Source organism: Sinocyclocheilus anshuiensis, unplaced genomic scaffold (assembly GCF_001515605.1).
Source record: "Sinocyclocheilus anshuiensis isolate Anshui unplaced genomic scaffold, SAMN03320099.WGS_v1.1 scaffold426, whole genome shotgun sequence".
NCBI lineage: Eukaryota > Metazoa > Chordata > Actinopteri > Cypriniformes > Cyprinidae > Sinocyclocheilus > Sinocyclocheilus anshuiensis.
In genome coordinates, this window is record NW_015542362.1 from 1866832 (window position 1) to 1883785 (window position 16954).

The following is a 16954-nucleotide window of genomic DNA, read 5'->3' on the forward strand; positions in this document are numbered from 1 at the left end:
TAAGTTTCTACAATATTTAGTAGTAGCTTATCAGTGGTGACTGTCAGTTTATGTACATATGGCAGAAATGTACTGAAAAATAAATTAAAGACTGTAACAAACGTTCGTAGGTCGGGAAGAAGGAGGCGGGAACTGGCAAACATTTAAACACTTTAATAAAATAAACAAACACAAAATGAAAGTAAAGCGGCAGCCCCTCGTGGACGACTGCCGCACACAAAACACAAAACAAAATCCAGTCCTGGTCCTCTCTCATCCAACACTGTCGTCACTCCTCCTTTTATCCTTCCGGAGCTCCTCCGTGGGACTTGAGACCGGTGAGTGGCGCAGGTGTCGCGCATTAGCATTTACTCCACCGGCCTCGCTCCGTTAACCCGGCTCTCAGCCCCGCCCCTCTCGTCACAACCTTTAATAATGTGGAAAACATCCCCAATCTACTGATCCGTTTCCAGACCCCATCTTCACACGTGACCCAGTTGAATCTGGACATCTCTGCAACAAATCCTGCTTTTTCATTTCCAGCGATATCTGATTCTGATGGGAATAATTAGAGGCATTTATTTCCATCAGGAGGGCAGTGGTGAGAACTGGAGCATGTCTAAGCGTTATTAGCTCATAACGTGAATCATCATCGGGCCTCAGAGAGAGACGGTGCAGCGCGCTGCTTTGAAGAGCGATGTACAATCAGCAGACCTGTCGAGACGGTTCACTTGAGCGCCATGAATCACTTACGCATTCAGTGCAACACTTCAATTCTAAATTCAAATCCCCGCGATATGACCTGAAAGAGCTCTCAATTACTGAGATATTGTGGCAAGCTACTGGGCTTTATTTCCAGGAATATCTCAATTTGTCTGTGCTGTTGCGTATTGAGCTGACACCTCCTGCATACAAAGGAAGCATAGGAGATGTTTTCTGCAAAACTTTACTCAATTTTGTTTGGTCAAACTTGTCTTTGATCCAGTACTATTTCTATGTCAGTTTAGGGAAGTAACTAAAAGTAGTGACACTGTTTTATTTTTATACATTTTTATTTATACTACTATTCATGAATATTTTGAATTAACATGCATTGTTATATTTTTTTATTAATTTTAGTATTTTTATGTACTTTTATTGTTTTTAGTTTTAGTAATTTTATTAATTCAACTTATTTTGTTTCAGTTACTTGACAGGGAAACATTTCTAATTTAAATTTTTGAAATTTCAAGTTTTTCATCTAATATTTATATTTATTTTAGCTTTAATTCAAGTAATGAAAATGTTTTTAATAGTTTATTTCAATGAACAATAACAATACAAAATGAATATTTCCTGTCTAGTATATAAATAAAAACCACGACTTGATAAATGTAGTTTACATTTTTCAAGCTGTTTTTTTAATTTATATACTATTATAGTATTTATTCATATTTTAAATTGAACTTTTAATATTTTCAGTTTTAATTTTAGTTTGTAGTAATTTTCTATATGCTTTTGTCATTTTTAGTATTATTATTTTTAAATTTCTTTATAGGATTTAATTTTTACATTTTAGTTTTAGTAATTTTAATACTTCATTTCAGTGAGATACCAAGGCGACATTTCAGTTAAAAAAAAATATTTTTTTTTTAAAGTCTTTTAAGTTTAAGTTTTTCATCTAATATTTATATTTTAGCTTCATTTAGGCTAATGAAAATGTGTTTTAACACTTTTAGTGAACAACAACAACTTTTATTACTGTAGTTATTGTTTTTTATTTCTATCATTTCTAATATTTATAATTTTCTCTTTCTTATTCTTTATATTTATTTCCATTTTAGTTTGAGTAATTGAAATACTTCAGTATATTTCAGTTGTTATGTAGTGCACTTTGCGCTTTAGCTTGAGCGTTAGTTTTCCTGTTTGCACGAACTGTTTTCGTCTCTCTGTGTTTTGGATGGTGGTATTCTTTCACGCAAACACAACCACGCCACACTGACACAGCAGCATCACCGTGTCAGCACAGAGCCGGCAGATCACGGCCCGAGCGGGAATGTGTCGGTCACACGGAGCCCAGAATGTTTGGTGCCGTTTGCTGCATCATTGTTCCGAAACGGAGTTTGAATGCACGACTGTTCTGTGTGGCCTAGTTTGAACTGTGATATCTCATGCTGGCACGTCCAACTACTGATGTATATTGAAAGGGATTTTCTCTCCTTTCGTATCTGGCCTCAGAGGATGTGCTGTCACTGCATTGAAAGACAGATTATGGTGGTGATCTGTTGAAAGGCATGATGAAACACTGTGACCTTAAAGCTTTATACTGTTTTGTTTTAGTACAGTTTTAGAGAAAATATAAGCTGCATTTTCTTTTCTGGCTTACTGCATTGCGTATTTCCTTTAATAATGGATGAAATGAATAAAATGGTTATCAAATCCCTATAAAATCCCTATCAGCAGCAAGTACAAACTTGATTATTTGTGCAATCTAAGTTAAATAATATGGGGGTGGAACACATTTGCATCCAAATGGTAATTAATTTGCACGGAGTTTGACCCCAAAGTGCTGCTATTAACTGCTTGATCGGCTGAATTAGATTTTGTGAAAGGGTTTGTGTAAGATACTTAAAAAAAATATATCTTCTGCTCACCAAGGTTGTGTTTATTTGATTAAAATACAGTAAAAATGAAATTGAAATATTATTACATTTAAAATAAGTTTTCTAATTGAATATATTGTAAAATGTAATTTATTCCTGTGATCAAAGCTGAATTTTCAGCATCATTACTCCAGTCTTCAGTGTCACATGATCCTTCAGATATCATTCTAATATACTGATTTGCTGCTCAAGAAACATTTACGATTATTATCAATGTTGAAAACAATGTTGTGCTTCTTATATTTTTAAGCTCAGAAGAACAGATTTTATTTTTAAAAAATTGTAACAAATGTCTTTACTGTCAATTTTGATCAATTTAATGCATCATTGCTAAATAAGAGTATTTATTTATATAATTAAATTTTTTCCCCAATTTTAAATATTACAATTTTTTTTGGCCAACTGCCTGTTTGTTTACTACTCAAACTGTGATAAAACACAGTCTATACTTAAAACCAAAACACTGTCCAAAGCAACACAATATAAGAAAACACTGCTAGTAATAATCATAACATACCTGATGCTGAATATACTGTTGTGTAGATCTGCATTTCACTGAACTTTGCAGTGGTTAATCAGTGCGTAGTCTCAGCCTCAGACGTCCCGCCCACGGACCGTTGGCTAAACGTATAATGCATACGGCACACAAAAGTGGAAAAACTTCAGGAGTTTCGAAGTTGTCATCGGATTGGTTGAATTATACAGGATTTCCGGGAGACGTGTGTGTCGCGTTCTGTAACGTTCTGCTTGGAAACAAAGATGCCGTGACGCCAAACCCCCTCACGAAAGAAGAAAGCCGTCGTGTTTACAACTGTGACGACGAGCGCTTATCAGGATCAACTAAACGCTGGATTTTCAAAAGTATGTGAAATATTTAAAGTTCATGGCATAGAATCTTTAAAATACGTCCAAGAGTTTTACACACCGTTCTGTTATTGTGGCGACATTTCAAAACACTTTTTCTGACGGACTGATATGACAAACACTGTTAACATACATTTGTACATTCTCTAACACGCATATTTTGGTTACACAGTTCATTTAAAAGCCTCTGGTGTGTAAAAATAGTAAATACCATTATGTCCTCCTGTTTTTTACAGTAATAAAAGTTATAGGAGCATTAAATAGTTAAAGAAATCATTTTGAACAAAATTTATTCTAATGCTCATTATATTAGCGTTAGCCGCGCTTATGCTAACGATTAACTAACATACGCTAACGGCGATGTTTATTTCAATCCGAAATTCAAATTAAAATATGGAATAATATTCCCAACAGAACAGAAGCTCTAAATATTAAAAATGTAATTGAAACTTACCTGCTTGAACTTGATCGGGGTGTTTTGTTAGTTTGATGCGTTTCCTCCTCTTGAGGTCGCTGGTACCGTAACGTTTTCATTTTTTTAGTACCGACTTGGTACCGAAATACCGGGTCTTTTGACAACACTAGGTTGGACAGGTAGTTGTTTTTACGTGCTGGTTGGTGCTCGAAGTGTTTAAAGTTCTGGCTGATAGCAGAAAGGTTTGGATTGAATCTGGCAGGTGGTGATGGATCACTGTGTATATATAAATGTTATTTTACTCATCCTAATGCTTGAGGAAGTTATGAACAAAATTAACTTTAAATTTTTGTCTAAATTCCACGAAATTGTCAACATTATTGATTGTCAATTTAAACCTAAGTGTTGAACATTGGTGCTTGACATCATACTGGTTTTGTACAATATGAGAATAAAAGTGTATACTGTTTTATTTATACTTGTTTTATTTATGAAAAAGTGTATACTCATAAAAGTAATGAGTATATTTTTTTATGGGAAGTGAATGGGTGCCGTCAGAATGAGAGTCCAAACAGCTGATAAAAACATCACAATAATCCACAAGTACTCCACACCACTCCAGTCCATCAGTTAATGTCTTGTGAAGTGAAAAGCTTTATGTTTGTATGAAACAAATCCATAATTAAGATATTTTATGGCCAAAATAAGTCTATAATCCATAATAATGTTTCCTCCAGTGAAAAAGTCAATTTCCTGTTGTCTTCTCACATCAAAATCCACCCACATATTTGTTTGGTTTTTGACTATTTTGGCTTGTAAATTGAGCTTGATATGTGCATATTTCTCTCCTGATTCAGACAAAATAAATTTTCCACTGGATGGAGCGTTATTATGGATTATAGACTGATATAGAAATATAGACATATTTTGGCCAGACAAAGCAGTTTAAAGTTAAAAACGTCTTGATGGATTTGTTTCTTACAAACACAGCTTTTGGCTTCTCAAGACATTAACTGATGAACTGGAGTGGTGTGGATTACTTGTGAATTAAGGTTTTATTCTCGTAAGCGCAGTTGTATATGTTGACGCACTAACCACGAGGCTATCGGCGCCAACGAAAGTTTAAGATAGTTGAAATGAATTTGTCAGATGGCCAATAAAACACACGCATGTATTTCATGAACACAAATGTCGTCATGTGCGTAATTTCTTAATTGCACGGCAGATGTTTTCTTACCTCTCCAGATTCAGAGGGAGCATCAGATGTAGTACAGTATGTACTGTTCTGTGAACAGGTCAAAAACTACAGGCCACCCGCGCTTGTTAACTTTAAAGGAGCAGTTCAGCTCAAAATTTAAACTGCCATCATTTACTCTCCCTCATGTCTTTCCAGACCCAAATGGCTTTCTTTTTTCTGTGGAACACCAGAGAAAAAAGGACAAAAAGCATAAATCTACATAAATGTTATTTATGCAACATGTACACTACATTCAGAGCCTTCTGGTAGTGGTTGTGGATAGTTCGTGGGGTAGTTCGTTAGAGTTTTCTCTCTTATCCTTCACTTTTAAATAGCTTGTAAATGGGTGGTTCGTTAGAGTTTTCCCTCTTTTCCTCTTTTCTATGCTGTGTTGGACAAGTGACGTAATCAGTGTTGTAGCTTAACACCGACTGTTGCAGCAAGCCTAATTCGTATTTTCATATATTTTCAGTTTTCATTTTAATTTGAGTTTGTTTCAGTAATTTTATGTGCTTGTATATTTTAAGACTTTTTCTTAAATGTGTTTTTTTTTAGTTAGTTGTCAAGGCAGCATTTCTCATTTTCATCTTAAGTTTTTATCTAATATTTTAATTTTATTTTATTTCTACATTATTTAATGAAAAAAAAAATTAAATAGTTGTGGTTTAGTTAACAATTACAACATTATTCAGTGCAACTTTAATGAAATATGTCATGTGTAAAATTTTATATTATTTTAATATTTTTAAGGAAATTATTGTCATTGTTATTTTTATTTTAAAACTTTTACTTTAACTTGAATTGGTTTTATTTAATTTAGTTGTTAGCTTTCATGTATATTTATTACAAATTCAGTCATAGGTATTTTAATGCTAAAATTTTAGTTAGTTTCCAAGGCGTCATTTCTATCATCATTTCTTTAATTCCTTCAAATTTAAGTTTTTATCTACTCTTTATACTTCATTTTATTACAGCTTTATTTCAATTAACAAAAAAATAAAACAACAATTAATAGTTTTAGTTAACAATTACAACACTGTACAGCATGGCTTAGAATGAAATATATTTTTTATATTGTAAATATATATTTAAACCTTGATATGGCATATTACAAAACTGTATTAACTATTTTACAGAAGTAAGAAAGTAATACATGTTTGAAATATTTACATAAAGTCATTTACATTTAGTAATTTAGCAGATGCTTTTATCCAAAGCGACTTACAAAGTAGAAGCAATCAGACCAACGAGAGAGCAACAATATACAAGTGCTGTGACAAGTCTCGGTTAGTCTAGCACAGTGCACATAGCAAGTTTTTTTTAAAATAAATAAATTAGACCAAAACGAATAGAATAGACTAGAATAGGTAAGTGCTAGTATTAATTGGTCAGGTGATGGCGAAAAAGATGTGTCTTTAGATGTTTTTTGAAAATGGCTAAAGACTCAGCTGCTCTGATTGAGATAGGTCGTTCCACCAGCTGGGCACAGTCCAGGAAAAGGTCCATGAGAGTGATTTTGTGCCTTTTTGGGATGGCACCACGAGGCGACGTTCACTTGCAGAACGCAAGCTTCTGGAGGGCGTGTAGGTCTGAACTAGCGAGTTTAGGTATATTGGTGCAGCGCCAGTGGTTGTCTTGAAGGCAAGCATCAGTACCTTGAATTTGATGCGAGCTGCAGCTATTGCAGCTATTGGCAGCCAGTGCAAGCTGATGAAGAGAGGTGTGACGTGAGTTTTCTTCGGCTCGTTGAAGACCACTCTGGCTGCTGCATTCTGGATCAGTTGCAGAGGCTTGATAGTACATCCAGGAAGGCCCGCCAAGAGAGCATTACAATAGTCCAGTATGGAGAGAACAAGAGCTTGGACAAGGAGTTGTGCGGTCTGCTCTGTTAAGAAGGGTCTAATCTTCCTAATGTTGTATAAGGCAAACCTGCAGGACCGGGCCGTTATAGCAATATGGTCTGTGAAGCTTAACTGATCATCCATTAAAACTCCAAGGTTCCTGGCTGTCCTAAAAGGAGTTATGTTTGACCAACCTAGCTGTATAGAGAGGTTGTGATGAAGTGTTGGGTTGGCTGAGACCACGAGCAGTTCTGTCTTAGCAAACTCCAAGGTTCCTGGCTGTCCTGGAAGGAGTTATGGTTGACGAACATAGCTGTATAGAGAGGTTGTGATGAAGTGCTGCGTTGGCTGAGACCACGAGCAGTTCTGTCTTAGCAAGGTTGAGTTGAAGGTGATGATCCTTCATCCAGCCAGAAATGTCTGTCAGACAGGCTGCAATGTGAACAGCTACTGTCGGATCTTCTGGTTGGAATGAGAAGTTGTGTTGAGTGTCATCAGCATAGCAATGATAGGAAAAGCCATGCTTCTGAATGACAGATCCTAATGACGACATGTAGATGGAGAAGAGAAGTGGTCTAAGCACTGAGCCTTGAGGAACCCCAGTAGCAAGAAGTTGTGACTTAGAAACCTCACCCCTCCAAGACACCCTGAAGGACCTACCAGAGAGGTAAGACTTGAACCACTGGAGTGCGGTTTCTGAGACGCCCATCTTCATGAGGGTGGTCAAGAGGATCTGGTGGTTAACTGTGTCAAAAGCAGCAGACAGATACAGCAAGATGAGAACTGAGGATTTGGAAGTTGCTCTTGCCAGTCTCAGGGCTTCAGTAACCGAGAGCAGTGCAGTCTCAGTTGAGTGGCCGCTTTTGAAGCCAGATTGGTTGCTGTCCATGAGGTTGTTCTGTGCAAGAAACATAGAGAGTTGGTTGAACACAACTCGCTCAAGTGTCTTTGCAATGAACGGAAGAAGGGATACCGGTCTGTAGTTTTCTAAAAGTGCTGGATTTAGAGAGGGTTTCTTAAGCAGTGGGGTTACCCGAGCCTGCTTGAATGTTGTGGGAAATGTACCAGAGTGAAGAGAGGTGTTGATAATGTGAGTGTGCGCGGGTATAACTGAAGAAGGTGAGTGGGGATAGGATCAAGCGGACAGGTAGAAGGATGATTGGAAAGGATCAGTTTAGAAACGTCTGCCTCCGAGAGTGGAGAAAAGTAGGAGAGAGAATGAGTATTTGTGTTTATGAAGTTTTTGTCGGTTTGTGGTGTGGAGAATTGGTCGCTGATGGTTCTTGTTTTATTTATGAAGAATATTGCAAAGTCATCAGCAGTATGAGTTGATGAAGGAGGGGGTGGAGGAGGACAATGAAGAGAAGAAAAGGTTTTGAAAAGTGTGCAAGAGTCAGAACAGTTGCTAGTTTTGTTGTGGTAGTATGTTGTCTTAGCAGTGGAGACACTTGCATAGAAGGAGGAGTGACTGATATACACTAAGGTCAGTAGAGTTTTTTGATTTGCGCCACTTCCTCTCTGCAGCCCTGAGTCTAGAGCAATGTTCCCGGAGAACATCAGACAGCCAGGGGGCAGAGGAGGTGGTGCGTGCTGGCCTGGATGAAAGGGGGCAAAAGTTGTCTAAGCAATATGTTAGAGTGGAGCAAAGAATGTCAGTATGTTTGAGTCCAGTGCTGAAAACTGAGAGGATGGAGGAAGTGAGGATGAAACCGTAGAGGATAGGTGAGTGGGAGAGAGTGAGCGTAGGTTACGCCGAAAGGTGACCTGCGGAGGAGTGTGTGTTGTGTCCGGAGTCAGTGTGAGGTTAGAAGTGATGAGGAAGTGGTCTGAGGTGTGCAATGGTGTAACTAAAGTGTTGTCAGTTGAGCAGTAGCATGTGTAGATAAGGTCCAATTGGTTACCTGATTTGTGAGTAGCTGTAGTAGACACGCGCTTGAGGTCAAATGAGGCAAGCAGAGTGTTGAAGTCAGCAGCCTGTGGTTTATCTAGGTGGATGTTGAAGTCACCGAGTAGTACCAGAGGAGTACCGTCCTCAGGGAAGTTTGAGAGTAACACATCCAACTCATCACCCAGTTGACCTGGGGGACGATAAATAACTACAAAATGGATTGAGTGAGTGAAGTGACGTGTGGCAACCCATACTCGGAATTTGTGCTCTGCATTTAACCCATCCAAGTGCACACACACCCAGAGCAGTGGGCAGCCATATTGCTGCGGTGCCCAGGGGAGCAGTTGGGGGTTCGGTGCCTTGCTCAAGGGTCTCACCTCAGTGGTGGTATTGAGGGTGGAGAGAGCGCTGGTTATTCACTCCCCCCACCGACAATTCCCACCAAACCTGAGACTCAAACCCGCAACCTTCGGGTTACAAGTCCGACTCCCTAACCATTAGGCCACAACTGCCGACTGATTGTAACCGGGTGGGTAATAGTAATTGCGTGTGATTCAAATGAACTGTTGCCAGTAAGAGATGGTAGACTATCAAATTTCCATTCTTTTGAAACAAGTAGACCCATCCCTCCACCCCTCCCAATCGGGTGTGGGGTGTGGGAAAAGGTGAAATTAGTGGAGAGGGCTGCAGGAGTGGCAGTGTCCTCAGGTTTGAAAAAAAAGAAGATAAAACCACTTCTCATAAAGAACAAGAACATGGTCTTCTTTTTAATGAAATACCAATAGTTATAGGCTAATTATGCATTCTTTATAGCAAATTGTTTACCATATTCTTCATTCTTTCAAGCAGACATATTTATTTCTATAAATAAATTTAGATTAATCTTTAGGGCTACTAAAGTTTTTCAGTCAAGAGCAGTGCATGATTTTCTGTCTTTCTTTTGTTGCTTCATTAACGTCAATGACTCGGACAATAGCAACTAAATTAGGCTGCTGTCCCTTTAAAACCGGATGCACGGATGCAATGGATGCAATGTACTGATACACATTCTCCCTGCTGTTTACGTTTACTTCAGACGTAATTAACTGTGTTTATGTGAATACTCGTCAAAACAGACAATTCAACATAATTTTGTGTGTAATTCTCCGTTCATGCGACGCGAAAGTGTACTCGTGTGCTGTGAGACACGCTTTCCGTCAATAGATTTACGTCATAGTTCTTGTTATTCAAAAAGAATTTTAGTTCGTTATCGTCTCGTTGTCGTCGGTGAAAAAAATGTTTTCACACTGAAAATGAAAATGAAATTAACACTGCACACGAGGAGGGCTGCCGCGGTGTACTGAGCAAATATATACTCCCGATTCCACGTAATTGAATGCAACTGGCCATGTCTTGCTACTTATTAACCGAAACTGCAAAATATACTGTGTTTTAGGATAAACAGCACAAATCACAGCAAAGCAAATTTAAATTGTTTGCTTTTAGCAACTAAATTTAAACTAAGGCTAATAATGAAGACAAATGCTGTTCTGACTGTATGTAACTTCATCAGGACATGAGATGTGGCTTGTAAATTCATGACATCTAGTCACCGGACACAACAGAAGAACGTTGTTTTAGCAAGTTCATGCAAACATGCTTTCCAGCAATAGCTGTTTTTGCTGTTTGCTCTTTGTTTTGGGGTTTGATCGATGAACTTGATAAAGCAATCTGAGAAGTCCACCCTGTCTAAACCATGTTTGTGTTGTAAAGATGTCAGCCTTTTTGTTTGCAGCCGTTCCTCTGAGAGCGTTGCCCTTAAAGCAGCAGTTGTGATGTTGTGATATGTTGAAAAGTTTAATTCAGTTTTGCCGAAAAGTAAAATATTGTTCTGTCTAACACATATTTTTAGCTTCCCCACATCTGTCCTATATCTGGTTATTAAATTAATCAAATGCACAATTTCCATCGTTTTATTGAGGTTAGTGATCTTAAAATGTGACTTGCTGCAATAAAATGTTGAAAACTGTATCGTATATGATACAAACAGTCATTATTATTTTAGTAATGTTCATGCAGTATTATAGTATTGTGAATTAGCTTTCATTTTTATATTTTCATTTTGATTTTCGTTTGTTTTAATGATTTTGTTCTATGATTTGTCTTTTTTTCCATTTTTTGTATTTCTATTTAGCTTTATATTTATTTCAGTTCTTGGCTTATTCATTTTATTACTTAATTTTGACTTTTTTATTTCATTTAGACGACAAGGCAACATTTGTTTGCAAAAACTAAATTTTTTGTTTGTTTTCCAGCTTTATTTCAATTAACAAACAATTTTTAGTAGTTGTAGATTTAGTTACAACACTGTACAGAGCGCACTTAATGAAATATTATTTTTACATTTTTAAAATTTGTAAACTTTGAAATTTCAAAATATATTTCAAAATAAACTTTAAGGTGCGAGAAAACACATTTCCGATTTTAACATAAATTTTGGGTAAATGCAAAAAAAATATCTATTAATTTTTATATACATGCTAACAGTAAAAGAACATTTTAGTTTGGGTGTAAAGTAAAACATTCTCCTGTCCTACAAGCACTTTCCCAAATCCAGCTATTAAATTTATTAAATTAATTGCTGTTTTATTGCAGTTAGTACCTTTAAAATGTGACTTGCAATAAAATGTTGAAACTGTGTATCATTTTCCTGATGTTGCTCCTTGCTGTCCTTTGATTTTCATCAGAAAAATGGACAAGCAGCCTGATAGCATTGAATAGTAAGTGTCATGGAAGGGAATGATGAGGTGAAGTGGTTTCTGCATTCATATTCATGGCTTTGTTTGCTGATGAGAATCCAGTCTCCTGCTGTGCTGGCTCTCTTTAAACCATTAAAGGGGTCATATGATGCTTTTTTAAAGATCATTATTTTGTGTATTTGGTGTAACAGAATATGTTGACATGCTTTAATTCTTTTATGTGACCCTGTCTCTCTCTCTCTCTCTCTCAAACACACACACGTGCGCGCGCGCACACACACACACACACGATGCGCAAAACTCCGCATTTGAACATCACGAACAGCTTGTAACACTCCAAAGAGAAAGAAAAACTTGAATTCGCAACATATGACCCCTTTAAAACACCTCCGGTCTGTGTGTGTGTGTGTGTGTGTGTGTGTGTGTGTGTGTAGTGCTGGCTGTGTGCTTGACCATTGATATCGATCATAGATTGGGTTTTATTTATAGCGTCTCGCGCTCGGATGGCTATTGAGAGGGAGTTAGCCTGCGCTTCCAGTCTCATTAGCTTGGCTGCCATCTATCGATTTACAGTCTCATTCCTTTGGCTCTATGAAGTGAAAAATGTAATGGCTGAATGCATAAACAGTTGTCCTGTGCTTGATGAGGATGCATTATTTGCACTTGTTTGAGTTGTTCTGTCGAACCGATCAGTGCTTTATATACAGGAATCATGGTGTCAAGTATTACCGTATGAAGTGTGATGATGATCGTGGCTATAAAGACTGAAGCTTGTAACTAGTCTTATTTGGCAAAATTTTGTAATAAATAAATAAATAAAATGTGTGTTTGTGTGTGTGTGTATACATACACACAAACACATATGTGTATGTAAAGTACACGCTTAAATATATGTTGTAAATATCCAGTGTTGTTTATTATTTCATATAGTATTTATTAATATTTAATATTTTTATTTACATATATATTTGGCTTTTAGTTTTGTACTGTCAGTTTTCAATTTAATTATAATTTTAGGAGTTTAAAATTTCAGATTAGGTTTTGTAAAGTGCTTTTGTCATTTTATAAGTTTGTTTATATTTTTCTTTTTATGTTGATTTCATATTTTATCTTTATTTATTCATATTTATTGATACATTTGGATAATTTTTATTCTTACATAAGAATTTTTATTATTTCTATGTAGGTCGTTAGTACTTAAGCTCATTTTATTTCTGTTAGTTGCCAAGGGAACACTTCTAATTTTCGTTTACATTTTTCAAATGTAAGTTTTTATTGAATAGGTATATTTATATTTAAATGTATTACAGCTTTATTTAAATGAAAGTTTTGAGTAGTTTTAGTTTTAGTTAACAGTTACAACACTGTCCACTGTGACTTGATTTCATTTAAACCTTAAAATGTCAAGATATATTACAAAATGCAGGTGTAAAATGCGAGAAAACTTTAAAATAAATTTTGGAAATATGCAAAAATGTGTTACAAATATTTTAGTAGTTGTTAATTTATTAATATTTGTAATTTGTTATTTTAATATATAATTATATATTTAAAAAATGCAAACATTTGTTTAAAACTAATTTATTAATTATTACTTTATCAATATTTGTAATATATAATAATTATACATTACATTATTTTTTATAATAATTTAATATTAATATAATTTTATTAAATTTTTTGTAAATTATTAAATAGATATTAGCCAGTTTATTTTATTTTTATTTTTATTTTGCATTTAAACCCAGGGAAATGTGTGGTCTATGGATGCTGTTTCTCCCCAGGTTTCAGCTGAAAGTTTGACCGCAAGCTGTCATGTTAAATTGAAGAAGTGCAGCCTTCTGTTTTAAGCGTGTTTTCCTTTGAATGTCAGTCACAAGATTGAAAGGAGGCTGTAGCACAATCTCCAGCGAGTGTATTTCTGGGCCATGCTGCTTCTGAGCATGTGCTAAATAATGGCTCAGACCTCAAGTGACTAATTTTGTTGCCATCTGTGCACTGTTGTTTATCAGCACAGCCATAAAATGCCACAGATGCCATTATAAAGCCATTGAAACGGTGTCGCTCCCGAGGAAAAAAGTCTTTAATATCCAAAACAAGCTTCTGGATTGACCGAATAGATGATCCCGCAGCTTAATGAGCCACGAAATGCCATTGTGGAAGAGTAAATATGACAATGGTTTATTATTTTTCACACTATTAAGGCCAAGGTTATGTGTAATACAGACACTCTGATACTTACGATGATTTGGGTTGGAATAAAATGAACAGGTCAGGCAGTTTAATACTTCTTTATTGCTTTTTTTTAGCTTAAGGATCCCTGTTAGGGGTGTGATTGATGCTCTAGCTGCACAAAGGATTATGGGAAATGTAGTTTAGTCATACAAACCTGTCGCTTCATAAACCAGAAGTGCTGTTTTTCCAATTTGGTTGCAATTCTTAATGAAAAGTACACAAAATGTATTAAAATCTATGTAAATATTTATATTGTTTTTCATTAAATATTTTTAAAATACATACATAATATGCTTACAACTATTAAATATAAAAATTATGTAATATGTATTGTATATAATTTTGCGTGTGTATGTGTGTGTGTAAATATAGATATACTTACAACTGTTGAATATAAAAATTATATAATATTTAGGCCTACTGTATATAATAATATACTATCTGTGTGTGTGTGTGAGAGAGAGTATTTATTTATTTATTTATTTTGTTAAAATGATAAAAAAAAACATATAAATATACTTATAAATATAAAATATAACAAATTGTTTATATATTGTAATATGTAAATTAAAATGATAAATAATTTGTATGTAATATATAAACTGAATTTATATATTATAACTCTCCAAATACATTTTCCTATCCAAGTATATTATTTATTTATTTATTTAAGGATGATAGGAAATGTAATTTAGTCATGCAAACCTGTCATTTTGTAAACCATTAGTGTTGTTTATCTAGTTTTATTGCTATTATTTATGAACAATATACAATAAAAAAGCATTTAGCCTTCATTATTAATCTTTAATTAACACCTCCAACTTGCGAAGTTGGGTTTAGCAGATTAAAATGTATTTAATTACGATATTGTGGTGTTGTTTATGTCTGCTCATCTTGCAAATATGATCGCTCTGACATTTCTTCACTGTAGCAGTGATTTTGTTTGCTACAGTAAGTGATGTAAATAAAGTCATGTGGTCTTTGACAGTGACTCAAAGGAGGCAGGACTTTCCCAGAAGACCACTTGTCCTCAGAACACACTGCTCGCCTTAAGTTCAGCCACTTATCTTGTTAAGAGGCATTTTGTCTCTGTTGTTTCATAATGCGAGTTCCTTTACTCCAGATATGCTTGAGGACAGCCGGGAAAAACTGGGAGATTTTACAAGCTGTTACAGAAAGCAGCCGTCATTTACGTCACACGCGTCATGCAGAGAATGCAAAAATACAGCAAAAAAGTATCAAGTAGCTATAATGGAGGTCATATAGAGTTTAATGAACATATATTTCAGCTTGTTTCTCACACAAAACTATAATTTGACTTCAGAATATTTAGAGCACGTGAGTTAGTTTTATCCCAGTGTTATTTTATAAAATAACAATCAATCAATCAATAAATAAAGTATAATTGAGATTATAGATTATAGTTTATATGTGACCCTGGAAAACAAAACCAGTCATAAGGGTCAATTTTTTGAAATTGAGATTTATACATCATCTGAAATCTGAATAAATAAGCTTTCCATTGATGTATGGTTTGTTATGATAGGACAATATTTGGTCGAGATACAACTATTTGAAAATCTGGAATCTGAGGGTGCAAAAATATCACCTTTAAAGTTGTCCAAATGAAGTTCTTAGCAATGCATATTACTAATCAAAAATTAAGTTTGGATATATTTACGGTAGGAAATGTACAAAATATCTTCATGGAACATGATCGTTAATTAATATCCTAATGATTTTTGGCATAAAAAAACAATCGATAATTTTGACCCATACAATGTATTTTTGGCTATTGCTACAAATATACCCCAGCGACTTAAGACTGCTTTTGTGCTCCAGGGTCACAAATAATATTTTTAATTTGTTTTCATTTTTAGATTTTTGATTTCATTTTAATTTTTAGTTTGTTTTATATATTTATTTATTTATAACTATAAAAACCCTGATGTTTTGTATTTAAGTTTTTTTTATTTAAAGTTTCTTTTAGTTCCTTTTTCAAGTTTATTTCAAGTGTAGTGGCATTTATTTTTGTTTGTTTATTTATTTTAGCTATACTAACCCTGGTTTATGGTGTTATTTGACCTTTTTGACAGTATATATGACCCTTCACTTACTTTATTTCATGATTCCCTTTTAAAATACTTTACCATCTGTCATTCATGTAAAAGACGTCAAGTTTCTGAAAGCTTTTTGCGATGTTTTTAAAATTAGTAACTATTTATTAACTACACTCTTACAAATAAAGGTGCTTCACGATGCCATATAATAACCTTTTTGTCTAAATGGTTCCAGAAAGAACCTTTAACATCTGAAGAACCTTTCTGATCACAAAAGGCTCTTTGTGGCGAAGGAAGGTCCTTCAGATTATAAAAAGGTAAGAAAGAGATGGTTCTTTGTGGAACCAAAAATGGTTCTTCTATGGCATCGTTTGAAGAACCTTTTGAAGCACCTTTATTTTTAAGAGTGTATACTGTCACATAACAGTTTTTTAAATCTGTGTTTCATATGATCGCTCATGACAGCCTAATGTTGGTTCGATGAACGCAGATCTGCATTTCACATTCACACCTGTTCTCCACTGACCCCCTTGGATCCTCCTGCAGGTACATTCGAGCAGATCAGAAGCTGAATGCCAGCATCTCGAGCAGCGGCTGCAGCGATCAGCCGGATCAGCAGGTGGTGTTTCTGGAGCACGTGGTGGTGCGCGTCCTCATCGTCCACCCGCGCAGAGGAGACCTGGAGATCGGCCTTGTATCCCCCTCAGGGACGCGATCACAGCTGCTGGCTCAGAGGTGATGCAGAACACACCAGCACATCTGACAGAGCTCAACTCATAACAACTCCCCATAAGAGCTGTACAGTTTTAGTGCTTTCTGCTTTTTATTGGCTGGATAGTGGAAATGATGAAAGAGTTTGGTCTTGCATCATCCGCATGAGCGCTGCAGCTCATTACAATAGAGAAAGTGCGCAAACCACCAGACCACCAGCATGTTTCTTTAAACTTGTATCCGTTTTCTATAAAGTTCATCTCAATTTTCTTAAACCAGTTCTTCAAACAAAATGCATTAAAGGAAAAATTTAAAATACTGTACGCAGCTTACAGTGACAGCAA

The 16954-nt window shown here is 35.5% G+C and overlaps 1 protein-coding gene across 1 annotated transcript in view; it reads left to right on the forward strand.

Annotated features, from left to right (window-relative positions):
- LOC107691985 (proprotein convertase subtilisin/kexin type 6-like) overlaps nucleotides 1-16954 on the forward strand; it is an 83013-nt gene that overhangs the window by 51860 nt on the left and 14199 nt on the right. The window contains exons 11-12 of the mRNA XM_016490856.1: nucleotides 8503-8689; nucleotides 16446-16634. Coding sequence (XP_016346342.1) covers nucleotides 8503-8689; nucleotides 16446-16634 — 376 coding nt within the window. The remainder of the gene's footprint in view (nucleotides 1-8502; nucleotides 8690-16445; nucleotides 16635-16954) is intronic.